The sequence below is a fragment of the Neopsephotus bourkii genome, unplaced genomic scaffold (genome assembly GCF_033783945.1).
Source record: "Neopsephotus bourkii isolate Nb327-2 ecotype Australia unplaced genomic scaffold, CSIRO-AGI_Nbou_v1 NB_71, whole genome shotgun sequence".
Classification (NCBI taxonomy): domain Eukaryota; kingdom Metazoa; phylum Chordata; class Aves; order Psittaciformes; family Psittacidae; genus Neopsephotus; species Neopsephotus bourkii.
In genome coordinates, this window is record NW_026900588.1 from 298,732 (window position 1) to 312,729 (window position 13,998).

General features: G+C 39.4%; 1 protein-coding gene across 28 annotated transcripts in view; it reads left to right on the plus strand.

The window, feature by feature from the left end:
• Positions 1 to 13,998, plus strand: part of NRXN1 (neurexin 1) — a 678,625-nt gene that overhangs the window by 297,556 nt on the left and 367,071 nt on the right. For all 28 annotated transcript variants that reach the window (XM_061353676.1, XM_061353687.1, XM_061353697.1 and 25 more), the window contains 3 exons: positions 7,055 to 7,177; positions 12,695 to 13,076; positions 13,596 to 13,786. In XM_061353676.1, the coding sequence (XP_061209660.1) occupies positions 7,055 to 7,177; positions 12,695 to 13,076; positions 13,596 to 13,786 (696 nt within the window). The remainder of the gene's footprint in view (positions 1 to 7,054; positions 7,178 to 12,694; positions 13,077 to 13,595; positions 13,787 to 13,998) is intronic.

Sequence of the window (13,998 nt, forward strand, 5' to 3'; positions counted from 1 at the left end):
TTGCTGTGTATTGAAAGTTCACGCTCATCTTACCTACAGCAAAGTCAGTTGTCAAGTTCAGCAGACTTTCTGAAGCTTTGGCTGCAAGTGTTCAGCTGTGAGCTGACAGAGCAACAACCATATGTTTCAAGCTCATTGACTTTGCTGCGCTTTAGTCCAGGGCCTTGGGCTAGATTCATAAAACCTTTAGTACTGTTAGAACATTTTCTGATAGTCGTGGTCCTTAGAGAACAGTACAAAAGAGAAGCTGCACTCTTATTAAAAATACAGAGATCTAGCTGGCTTCTGGTCTTAGCTTTTTAAAGATGCTTTTCTTTCATTATTTCCAAGAAGAAGGAAAATTGCATGTCCTTAGGGCTGTTTGTGTTTCACTCACTTAGATATATGACTTAGAAAAATGATTTAAAATACAGCCAATTCCTAACAATAAATGTTTTAAGTAATGTGTTAAGAAATGCCTCTGATCTGGGTAAGGCATTTCATAATGCAGCAGCAACGTCCTGTCATGTATCTGTGAGTTTATGTACAGTTGCAATCACAATTTCAAAACCATTGTTCCAAGAAACATGGTTCAACTTAATATAGACCGAGTTATTACCCAGCAAAACACGCCTCTGATTTTGTGAGTATGTGTATGTGTTGTACGTATACTTTGGTGTGGCAGGGAAGTCCAGAGGACAAGACATACAACTCAAAAGTTTACTGCTTTCTGACAATTCTTTCTTTCTCCATCTTGGTGAAATTCAATAGTGGTCCTCATTCTGTTTGTAGAGAGTAGACTTTCACAAGACAGGGGCTCATCATGAGATCCATTCTTGGCAGACACTAAGAATCCTTAGATGTCACTTAGTTCAGTAGATCTGTCTATGTTCTGCGCTCACACCTTGATCCCCTGGCTCAATTTAGGTACTTACATGGCACCAACAGTTAATATCTCACACCTCTAAAGAAATTAATGGAGGAGTATGTGTGCTATCACACCCTAATGTAAATAACTTGCTTAAGGCAAAGGATAGACAGGGTTGGGAGAGGGCAACTGAGCAGCTCAGACCATAGGTAGGGGAAGCAAATGCACAGAAAAGAGAGAAAAGAAATGGGCAAAAGACTGTAGAAAACTTTGTGTCCTCAGACCTGGATATGGTGCTTGATCCACGAATTGGCTGGGTTTTATATTATTCTATGGATTTTTCTTCCCTGGTGCATTCACTGTGTATGCTGGTTTTCCTTACTACTGAATTAGATCAATATTAAATGCAGTCTGTTTGTAGTTTGGTCATGTAGAGGAAGTCAGAATTTCAAGCATACCTTCTTTAGCTTTCCGCATTTCTATATGAGTGTATATTTGTTACCTAAACTAATATGAGCCGAGCCATTTTCCAGCTGAAATGAAGGCTGATGAACAGTATTGGCAACTCTAATCTTCTTTTTAATTTCTGAAATGGCAGGTTTTGTTTTAAAAAGTAATAAAAATACCTTAAACAGCCAATACTTCACCTAGATTGCCAAAAGCAATTTTACTTATAGCAAAGCTATTGTGGGCTGGAACATTTGAATCACGCAGTGTAGATTGATGTGTTTTGCTTGATACGATTCAGTGAATGTGCTGTTCTTGTAGAATTTTCTGTATGAGTCTGTTATGAAGACAATACAGTTGACAAAATTTCTTTGACCTGCAATAAGGCTTTCTCAAGTTGATTTAGCAATTAGCTTTTAATGACAAACTGATAGACATCATTGATCTTTAAGAGGTAACTAAGTTTTTCTGTTATTAAGAAACATGCACAGTCAGGGCATTTCAGGATGATGCAGATACAGCCATTTAAAATACAGTTGATTCACTGTAATAATTGACTTTTTAAATTCAGGTTTGCTGATAAGTCGTTTGGAAGACCAGAATTGTTTCTGCAGGCAACCGCCATAGAAAGGATAATTAACATGCCTTCCCCTATTTACCCTAACAGACTGTCTTGTGTTTCTGCATCTAGCTCTGGAGGAGTCTTCTCTGAACATTTTGTGCAGCAGACTGGTGTGTAATAGAAATGGCTCACAAGTGGCTGGAGCAGAAGCCTATATTACAGGCAGGCTAGATTTACCTTGGAAAGCAGGATAGATATAAAGATGGCACACAGTTCTCTGATTCTGCATCACGTATTTATAATAATACTCTGATGTGTCTCTCAGAGCCACTTAGCTGTCTTTACTTTACAGTTCATCTTGCTATGTATGTATTACTTTAGCTGAAAGACACCATGTAAAATCCTGGCATCCCAGACCTCAAAGCAATGTTCTTTATTAACTTGAGTGATCTCAGGGTTTTGTCGTTTTGTCCACTTACTCTCAAACTTCAAATGGGAAATGCCACCTAATACTGATTGAGCAGTCTGCATAGCTATCTGTTAGAAAACTAGCCTGGAAACACTGGTATTTCTTATACTGAGCAATAAATCGATAGTAGTTATTTGCCTGTAACTAACTTGGGTTCCATAGGTTAGTATAGCATTCACTGAACCATCCAGTGTCCCTTGATAGTCTTTATTAACTTTGCCTTTCTTTTGATACTTCATTTTTCATAGTGACTTTTGATCACACAATTGACAGCTCCAAGCAAGTTTGTGTGGTATTTTAGTATATGCTTAGGTGGGTGGCATTGTAAGAGGCAGTAATAGTTTCTGTGCTGGGTTCAGACAACTAGTTTTGAGTGTATTTTGGTACAATGCCAAAAGCTGGTGTTTTCTTTCAAAGTGATGAGCTTGTTTTTTATGAAGTTCTATTTGAGTAGTTGGTTAAAAGATCTAACTGAAGTATCATAGGATGAATACCTGTAAGAGAGAAAGTACATGTGTTACCATCGGTTAACAGGGCCATTTGAATTTTCAGTGCTTGAATTAGGCTGAGCAGGTTCATCACAAGATTGCAAAAAGAATGGGAATCCCCAGAGAGCACTTGGAATATTCAGCACACTCAAAATGAGGAGTTGTGGGTTTTTTTTAAGGTTCATCCTTTTTCCCTTTAACTTTAAAAAGGACCAAAGGGAGATAAGTTCTAGCTTATGTGCTGAAAACAAAGTAAGCTCAACTTTGGGTGCCTAGGTAAAGCTATAACATAGGGTATATGGGACTTTACATTTGTATGTCCTAGCTCATAGAGAATTGCATCATCAAGATTTGTACCTCTATTTGGCTGTCTATATTTTCCCCATGTAAAAAGGTGGCTGTACAAGAAGCTACCTGCTTTTAAAGGAATTTGCAGAATTAACTGGCATGATAGACTATGAGCAAATTGTAGGAGCAGTAAAAGTGCCTTTACTTTTTATTTGGTACTATTTACTCCAGGGATGCATAAAATCTGCTAGTTATTTAAGCCTTTAAAATAGGAAAAGAGCTGAACATAGAGGTTGATAATAAATGTCATACTTATGCAAGAGGAGATACTTTAGGGGTTTTTTGCAGGTTAGAGCTTGTCTCTGGAAAGGAAAGTTTATGATTAAGGTATTAGCATTTGAGAGAATCAGTAGCTCAAAGTGAACAAGTGCTGGGTATATGAAGCAAATTAGCTGTGTCCAGTCTAGAAAGAGACAGATGAGTTCCAGGGGAAGGATAGCAGGGGAAATGTGAGTGGAGGGACATAAGATTGGGAGAGTAGTATCAGTCTATGGGAAGCAGAATTAAATCAGGGCTCTTTCTTTTCTTCTCATGGAAGGTATGTAATGCTTTTAAAGAAGAGGGTAAAAAAAAGAGCGCAGCCCCCCCAGAAAGTGCCAATGCGCCAATTCTAATTTAAATACAACATCACTTCCTGCTGATGGGAGTTTTATGAAGTGGAATGAGATCCGTGTAAAGTCAGGAAAAGACTGGAGAACCAGTGATTTAGTGGATTTCTATTTATAGTAGATTGGCTATAAACATGAATAGAAGAAGGGTCTGAACTGTTAGTATCTCAAAATATGATGTTTAAATTCATTCCATGTCAATGTATGTGAAAATCAGTGAGGAAAGTACTAATATAACCCATGTTTAAGGTTAGCCAGTGCCATTTAACTGGATATGTTAAGACTCTTCTTCAATCCTTATACTCTTGTGGGGTATTAAGGGGTTCCTACGTGGTTTGTGTTAAAGCATTTAGAAAATGTTCTTCTAAATACATTGCTCACAGGCACATTTACTACTTTCGTAATGCAAAAACTTGTTCTTGGCCAAGAAGCAGCCCAGGCCCTATATTCTTTGCAGGAATGGTGGGCATCTGTCCTTCCTCATCCACCTCTCCAGGTACCATGATACTGTGCAGAGAGGTAACACGATGTGCCAGGCCCATACACAATGTCTGGACACTGGATCCTGCTGTTCTGTAGTTCCTTGCATTCTCTATGACAACACAAACCCCCTCTTCCCTGTTAGAGATTGATTTCAGGAAGGAAAAGCCTCTTTTCCATGCAAAGTAGCTAGTTTCTGCAAGGCTAAGACTGCTTTCAGTGCATTGTCCCATAGAGTATTATACTCAGGTTCATCTTTGTCGTAGCCCTTTCACCACAGGTCCCCTTAATCCAGTTTTGGACTGTGTGCAGTGTGAACAAAGGCATATTACAGGTAGTTCTGACCTGATCTTTTTAGTCAGAGTAGTCTTGCGAAGGAAACAGACTGATGCATAGGGAAACGTATGTTTAATTTTACAAGAAACGATTACAAGTCCCTAACCATTAAAAGATAATAGACATGTTTGCCTGTATAAATGTGAGCAGCCAACTTGGATTTGATATTTATGTACACTAAGGTACCTTTACATGAATGGGACACTACAGAGGGCTGTTAACGTGAGAGCAAATGAAAATTCCATGTGATTTTAGGTCTCTTAGAGATCTGAAGTGGGATAAGGGAGTGGGTCTAGCAAATTCTAACATTGAAAACAATAATAAGTGATGTTTTTCTAGGCAGGTCTGTTGATTCACTAAGATTTGTACTCATACTACTTAAGCAGATTTTGTAAATCCTTCCCTTGTCTCCAAAATCTGGTTGGAAATTGCTTCCATTAAATCACCTAATGGAATATAGAATAGTAAAAATTGCTTGAAGAGCATTATTCACTGCATCTATATCACCATATCCAAAGATAACAGAATCACAGAATGGTTTGGGCTGGAAGGACCTTAAAGCTTATCCAGTTCCAACCCCCTGCCTTGAGCAGGGACACCTCCCACTAGACCAGGTTGCTCCAAACCCCATCCAGCCTGGACTTAAACACTGCCAGGGCTTCTCTGGGCAACCTGTGCCAGGGCCTCACCACCCTCACAGGGAAGAATTTCTCCTTTGTATCTAACCCGAATCTACCCTGTTGAAGTTTGAACCTATTCCCCCTTGTCTTATCACTACAGTTCCTGATCAAGAGTCCCTTTCTGCCATCCTTGTAGGCTGTCTTCACTTAAACGATACGCAAACCTCGTCTCTTTCTTGTCAAACAAAGTAAACAGGTCAAGAACAGAACAATACATGTAGTTGGCACCAGTGAGCACATACACGTCTCCTTCTGCTGAGTTAGCACACCTTTCCTAGGCTAGCGTCAATACTGAGGCATAGAGAAAGCAACATGATGTCATTGGGATCTCACTGCCTTTGCTGTAGCTAGTATTTTTATTCCTGGATCTCCCCTGACATGCTCAAAATAGCAAAGATTGCATATAAAAGCAGGGCAATAAACCAGTAGCAAGAAAAATGCTGATAAGAAAATGGAAAAAGTCTGAGAGGAAAATAGTCCAATAAGCTGAACAGCTACAGCAAGCTAGAAACGTCTTTTTCTCTCTGTACAGTCCTGAAGCCGGAGAGGTTTTGATTTTAGAAAATGCTATATAGTAACCATTTATTAACAAACCTCATCCGTCACAGTCTCCTTGTACTGGGTGGAAAAGAATCCAAAAAGGAATGTGGCAGAGTTTCAGACCCGGTGGCATATCCCTTTGAAAAGAAGGCTGACACAATGGAGTGCAGTCATGTGGGAGAATGTGGAGGAAGGAATGGTCTGTCTCACTGTAACCCTAATGTTTTTTATGTCAATGCTACTTAATTACGTGTTTCAGCAGCCTTTATTCTGCCTAAAAAGCAGTCCAGGGAGGTCTCTATTTTGCAAGAGTGTATTTTGTAACTGTAGGTTAGCTTTACCTTTTGGAGAGTCACTGCATTGGTTTGAGCACATAAATTTTGACTGATTGGTTCAACGTTTGGTCAGTCACCTACTCCTATCGATGATAGTTCATAGTAAGGATTTTTCTTGCTTTCTTTATCTTGTTGTTCAACAGTGTAAGGGACTATTTCCATAATAATTCTGAGGTTTTTTCCTAGATATTGAAGTTATCTTGTTTCTTGGATTTGTGGATACTGCAGTTATTGCCAGTGCTTTATCCTGTATGTAGAATTATATTTGCTTCAAAAGTGTTTGTTGTACTCCTAACAAAAATAGCAGATTACAGTAAAAGGTATCCATTAAATGAAAAAGGAGAACATGATTTGAAGACCTGCTGACATCAGACAGCGCTGCATCTGAATGTTAATGGGTCACCTGTATGATAAATTAATAGTTGATAGGAGAAGTCCTAATAAGCAAAGGCTGTGAGAAGCTGACAGGTGAAGAAAAATCTAACACAAATGCACACATTTACCACTTGCAGTTTTCCCCCAATGGATTTTTACTGTAGGAACAAAAATCCAACCTTGTAAGCACATGCAGAACTTCTGGTTGAAGTAATCCCGTTTTTTAAATGGGATTTTATACGACTGGGAAGTGCATAACTAAATCTATGTTGACTGTGCCTATTTATGACAACCCGTCAATCCTTAAACGTGCATATACAATACATTTCTATAGTTAAATATGCAATAGAAGATAGTTTTAAGATAGTAGCTGTGCATTTTGAGACTTGCTTAAACTTCATAATTTTCTTGCTTGATGTCACTTTTGGTGAGTTTTAACTTTTGCCCAGCCAGTTTCTCTGTATTTCTCTTTCTCTTTGTGAGGTTCACATGTAAACTGATGTAAAGATTGCATAATGACTGTTTGGCATATCCTACAGGCAAAGGTCCAGAAACCCTTTTTGCTGGCTATAACCTCAATGATAATGAGTGGCACACAGTGCGGGTGGTTCGGCGAGGAAAGAGTTTAAAGTTAATGGTGGATGACCAGCAGGCCGTGACAGGTAGTGTGGCGTTGGGACTCTGTGTTACTGGGGGGAAGCACACACCAAAACATGACAGAAGTAAAATGCCTTTGTCTGAAAGCAGCAAATGCTTATTTTTTTTCTTTACTTGGGTAAGATACAAAATCTATTCTCTGCATCTTGAAATGCTGGTACTACAAGTGCATTATTACACTTGATATTCATGTGACTCTAACATTGCCATTGGAATGAATGAAAACCTTCATGCTGACTTAAATGAATGTTTTTATACAGTAATTGGAGAGAAGTGATTTGATACATCACTAATGAGAAGGCAAGTAAAATGCTTTTGGCAGCACACTAAATTTATTCTGAGCTTCAACTCTAAGACATTGCTGTGAGAAAGAGTTTAATAAATGTTTGAGGGATATTCTATTGTGTTTTAAATCTTGCATCAGCTGCCCTCCATAATTAAATGCTAGGCAACATGTTTTTCTCAAATAGCAGTTGAGATGGGAGAATAAACATGACACGAATGCTAGCAGATGTTAGAAATCTATTCCTATGTATATATTATCAGAAATTATAGTAGAGAAGACTTTAATTTTGTTCTGTTAAAGCCAAGGTCTATATATATATATGTTGTTAATGGCAAGAGGCCTGGCTTCTGGCCTTGATTCCTTGCACAATGCAATATGCCTGATTTTTATGTTAGCTATTTAGTATTTCCATTTGTTTTCATGTAGTATTAAATAGCTTTTGTCATTAGTTCTAAGCTGTGTTAAAACGATAGCAATTTTAATGGGGTCTTAAAAGGAAAGCCCCTTTCTTAGTAGTCCTTTTTCACCTCAGCACAACCCTTAACACCATGTCACTGGTAGAAAAATAACTTCTGTGCATTCATATAGTTGCAAAGACACATTTTCTGCCATCAGAAATGATCAATAGCTTTTCCAGAGGTGAAGCAAAAATTTAGTCTGTATATTTGATGAATTCATGGATTATGACCTAAACCAGTTAGGTTTTTGTGAAAGTATATAGTATTGGAGGAACTATGCCGAAAAATATTAGCCTGCTGCTTCAACTGCAGCTCAAATAATAAGGCTCCTTTGAGATGTTTTCTAGTTAGGGGGAGCTGCTTAGTTCTGAATCAAATAAAGCATCTCTAACCAAATGCATGTTTCTCGGGCTTGCTGTGGCAGATTTCTTATTTACAAATACTGCAAGTTACAAAGTACTGTTACCACCTTAGGATTCAGTCCCAGCTGCTCAGCTCAAAATATGTGTGAAGGGTTAGAATACAAACAGGAGGTTTCTATCATACATAGTCTAGTCAGGTGAAGTAATAAGTAAAGAATACAGGACTGTAAATTGTTATCACTGTCCGTGGCAGATAACTAGTTGTTAAATATGGGCTCAGTAAATAGCTGAGACTCTCCTCCTGGAGAGGTTGTTGATGCCCCAGGCTTGTCAGTGTTTGAGGCATTTGGATAATGCTTTTGAAACATGCTTTACCTGTGAAGTGGTCAGGCAGTTGTGCTAGGTGATTGTTGCGGGTCCCTTCCAACTGAACTTTCTATTCCAGCTGTTAAAGCCAGTGAGTGTCTTCAGTTGCCTCCTGACCAAGCAAAAGTGTTGCCTGTGGGTCCAGCTTTCTGGTCCCAAACTTGTGTTCTTCCCCGTGCCAGTGTCTGTATAAGTAGCTGACCAGTTGACTCAAAATCCCTCTCAGTTCTTTCAGCTGGAAGTTACCTACTTTTGCATACCCCGCAGATGTTTAATGTGCTTCATGCAAGGGGAGAAAGTTATCCCAGTATTTTGGAGGATAGAAAACTCTCTGCAGGAATCTGTGTAGCCAGTCTGTGCCCTCCTCCATCAGTGAGGAGGAAATTGGCATGAGAGGAGCTAGAGGGAACTTGAAAGCCTGATAACATGGGAAATCTGCTGTTAGTCCCAGGAATATTAAATTTTCTACATGGAAAATCTTTATTGCCGTGTAGTGCTAAGCCTTTTTTCTTTAATTGCAACACAGTATGTTGCCAAAGCCTTCATGAGCTTAAGTGTCAAATGTACACAATGTGATTCAATCTGCAGTAGCTTTGAATTTCCTGGAGGGGTAGTAGAAGAGCTGCTGTAACAAGTTGGAGTGCTCTTGCTCTAAACTGCTTAGAGCTTTTCTACAGATGTCCCAACAATAAGAAAGGTAATTAAAATATAACCTGGTAGTTAGTCATGTGAAAGGTGGTTATAAATCTATAGGGAGCGTGAGGAAAAAAATGGACTTCCAGAAATTGCAGGTTCTCTCACCATGCACTGTGTTTTCCTTTTTTGATTCCGTTTCCAATATGGAAAAAAGAAAAAAGGTCCAGAAAGCTTAAGCTGGAGGGGAGGCCATTAAAAAATTGAGTCTGACTTGACATTTTTACAAGTTATGAAATATCACCTGCAATCGCCATCGATTGAGCTTAGGTATCTTTGAATGCCTAATTTATACATGGATAAATAATACCTTTCAGAATCATAAGTAGCTTTCACTGGAAGGCATACAGGTGGTTTTGGAAAATTTATTCAGCATAGATGAATTTAAATACTTACAGCCCTGATGGATCTTGTTTTCTGGATATGTATAGAAAATAAAAGTGGACTAAAGGAGGTCACTACAGCTGGGTAGCAGAAAGGATACCTGGCTTACAGATACGAATCATAGAATGGTTTGGGTTGGAAGGAACCGTTAAAACTCACCCAGTTCCAACCCCTTGCCACGGGCAGGGACACCTTCCACTAGACCAGGTTGCTCCAAGCCCCTGTGTCCAACCTGCCCTTGAACACTGCCAGGGATGGAGCAGCCACAGCTTCTCTGGGCAACTTCTGCTAAGGCCTCAGTGCCCTCACAGGGAAGAATTTCTTCCTAGTATCTCATCTAAAATATCTCGGACACTTGAAATTCTGGCAAGTGATGTTGAACAGAAAATCTTTTTATTATGATGTCCCATAGCCCCAGGTAATGTATTCTATGCACCAACCTGACAAGTGTTAAAAAAAAACCCAAACCAAACCAAATCAAAACCCAACCTCTTAGGCTCAGGCTGCATTCTCTCTCTCTCTCTGTTGTTTTTCATTTCTGTAGTTGCAAATAACTGGACCATTGTGTGAAGTCTCAAGTCCTGTTAGCATGTTTGTACAGCTGAACTGTTAGAGATTTGGGATGTGAGCCCAGAGTCTGGAACTTTCTTATAACTATGCTCAAGAAAGAAGTACATTTAATTTAGTGAGGATACTGTGCTACAGGCCAAAGCTTTGTGGATTTTTGCCATGACATTTATACAATGCCATCTTAAGTGATATAAGGCTAGAATACATAATGTTCCTCTCTAAAGCAGGATCTTCAGTGCTCTGTATGTGATCCAGTACATAGCTCTTGGCCTTGCAGAAAGTTACAGATTTGGCATTTGTCAAAACAGCTCCCTGACACAGTACCACATGGAGGAACCCACCTTTGCTTGTACATCAGGGGAAGTAGTGTCTTCATAACTAGTGTTTAGAAATAAAAATGTCAAGGTGGCTCTCCTTGAGTTTTAAGGAGTCTCTTGCAGTGTTTGGTCATATGACTGCAGATCGCAAATGCTGAGGTTGTTCAATGATATCAGTAGCACAGAATCCCAGACTGGTTTGGTTTGGAAGGGCCTTAAAGCTCATTCAGTTCCAACCCCCTGCCACAGGCAGGAACACCTTCCACCAGACCAGGTTGCTCCAAGCCCCATCCAGCCTGGCCTTGAACACTGCCAGGGATGGGGCAGCCACAGCTTCTCTGGGCACCGTGTGCCAGCGCCTCAGCACCCTCACAGGGAAGAATTTCCTCCTTATGTCTAACCTAAATTTCCCCTCTTTCAGTTTAAAGCCATTTGCCCTTGTCCTGCCCTACAGGCCCTTGTCAGAAGTCCATCTCCAGCAGAATTAGTTCTTACATAGACACATCCTGAAGCTAAGTAAACTGCTTATAAATATTTATCATAACATATTAGAGCAATTCATGTGTGTGGTCTGAACGGCGTTAAAGCTTGCAGACCTATTTTTGCTCTAACTTCACTGCTATACATGTATTTGTATCTCAGTGTTGTGACTTAACCTGTTAGTGAATCCATCTCCGGGGGAAAGCCCTAATATCTACATTTATCTTGCCCTTATCTTTCTTCTGTTCTCACACACATACACAGACAGTTGTTTATAAAACTGATGAAGGTACAGCTGTTTAAACCTGCCTTAGGGTTTTTTGCACCACTGCTTAAGATGTCCAGTGTACACTCTTGTCTTGGAATAATACATTCAGAGAAGGACCAACAGAATAATTGTGAGCTTTGCACTGTGACTGTGGGAACTTGTATTATTGGCATATTTTATAATAAATACTGTCAGTTTTATGCCAGTATTTATTGCAGCTTGGCTAGGTCTGCTGGTCACCTTCTTTGTATTCCCTGAGAGACAAAACAGTAAAGGAATTGGGAAATCTACGCCATGATTTGCAAAAGGCAGATTAAGTGGTAAAATTGATTAATAATATAACAAGCTGTTTTGTCATCATACCCACACAATGTGACCATGAATCAGCCTTGTGATGGTACTGCCCTACTTCCTTAAAATAAGCATGGAAAAAAAAATGAAGCTCTGTTAGAAAAGGGAACTCTTCAGTGGACGTGGTTTTGTTGTGCTGGGTCAGGTAATTAGTAAGTAGCTTAAAAACTTAGCTGCATTGTATGCAGTGTACCCTGGCAGTGCTGATTCTTTCCTTCAGATTAGTTGTATAGTCAGCATATTTCAGGCTTTCTGCTGTGCAGGAGTCTTTGCATGACAAAGGAAGTTTCAAAGTTAGCTGTGGAGCTTGGGTTTGGCTACCCTTCTGATGCAAGCAAGTCCCTTGCTGTTTCAGGATTACAAGACACTGACGTACACCGTCACTGCAGGCTTTTTGCTTCATCGATCTCTTAGGCTCTTCCCCCATTTCACACAGTTTATCCCCACAATTTGTTCCCATGATACGAAGTTAGGTGATTTCAAGCAGCTGTTCAGCCTTGCAGCACTGGGGTTTGCAGCAGGGCCAGCATTAAGGCATATGAAACAGCTTAAACAGGAATCTTCCTCCCTCTTGCTGAATGATGCACTTCTAAGCAAAACACATGAAAAAATGTCCCCCAAACGGTGATGAGGTAGTTTTAACTCTGAAATTTGCCTTTGTGGTCTTCATGTGGTGCTAATTACAGTTGCTTGTAGTACAACCATGTGTCTGGTTAACTGTAACCGAAGTGAGGGATTTGGTGGTTTGATGTTGTGAGCTGGTATGTTTTGATATAGAAGTCTTGCTGTTGGCCTTACCCAAATATACTGAACTCAGTGGAAAGGCTCCTGAATGTTTGAATGAATTAGAAGAGTCCTCTTTGGAGCCAGGAATTGATCTTGTACATTCTGAAAAGTGTGAAATTGATGCAGATACGTAATCACATGATATGCCTTTTGACCTCCCTTTTCAGATGCTAACATGTGTTTTCTTGTTACTATTTAAAGGTCAAATGGCTGGTGATCACACACGACTGGAATTCCACAACATAGAAACAGGAATAATAACAGAACGGCGCTACCTGTCTTCTGTGCCTTCTAATTTCATTGGGCATCTCCAGAGCCTTACATTTAATGGCATGGCATACATTGACTTGTGTAAAAATGGAGACATCGATTATTGTGAGCTAAATGCAAGATTTGGGTTCAGGAACATCATAGCAGACCCTGTAACCTTTAAAACAAAAGCAAGTTATGTTGCTTTGGCAACACTACAAGCATATACATCTATGCACCTTTTTTTCCAGTTCAAAACAACCTCTCTGGATGGATTGATACTTTATAACAGTGGCGATGGAAATGATTTCATTGTGGTTGAATTAGTAAAAGGGTATGTATGGATTAGCATCATGACAAACCCAGTCTATTCAAAATGTATAAACAGGAGAAATACAAGGGAGAGTTTAGGACTTACATCTTTGACTGGGCATATATGGTTGATAATGTTTCTTCATGTTAAACTTTATGCTTTATTGTGACTTTTTCTTCCAGATGAAACTAGATGCCTGAACAATATGAAAGTAAATAATAGGTATCACTTCTGTAGTGTTTGCCACAAAGAAGTATTATTCATAGCCTCCTTCTTGTTCTCTCTACGTATGTATGCATGTGTTGGTACATTAAGTGCTTGTTACTTTCCAGAAGCTTGGGACTGCAGCTCAGCTCATCTAAACAAATGGTGATTTCGCTGAATTAAGGTTGTTTCCACATCTGGTATTGGTTGTTGTCTTCTGGTTTTACCAGCACTACTGAGGTGTACAAGGAAATAGGAAATATTAGACCTATTAGTTAGTGCCCCCTTGCTATGTAAAGAAAAAGGAAACTTTTCCATTTTTTTCTCTTTGCCCAGGTATTTACACTATGTGTTTGACTTGGGAAATGGTGCAAACCTCATCAAAGGAAGTTCCAATAAACCTCTGAATGACAACCAGTGGCATAATGTGATGATATCAAGGGATACCAACAATCTCCATACTGTAAAGATCGACACTAAAATCACAACACAGAGCACAGCAGGAGCCAGAAATTTAGATCTCAAAAGTAAGTACAGTAATTCCTTTATGACCTACAGTGAGGGTTGTTACAGAATGACAACATGAATAAATCATGTATGCAAAGTACAATATAATTTTGTAATACCATATGAAATGGTATTTGGTAACAGTTCACATGATCACAAGAGGAGGCATCTTTATGTTAGCCTGACAGTGCCAGCGTAGTGGTAGTTCTGCACAATTAGGTACAACTTTAAA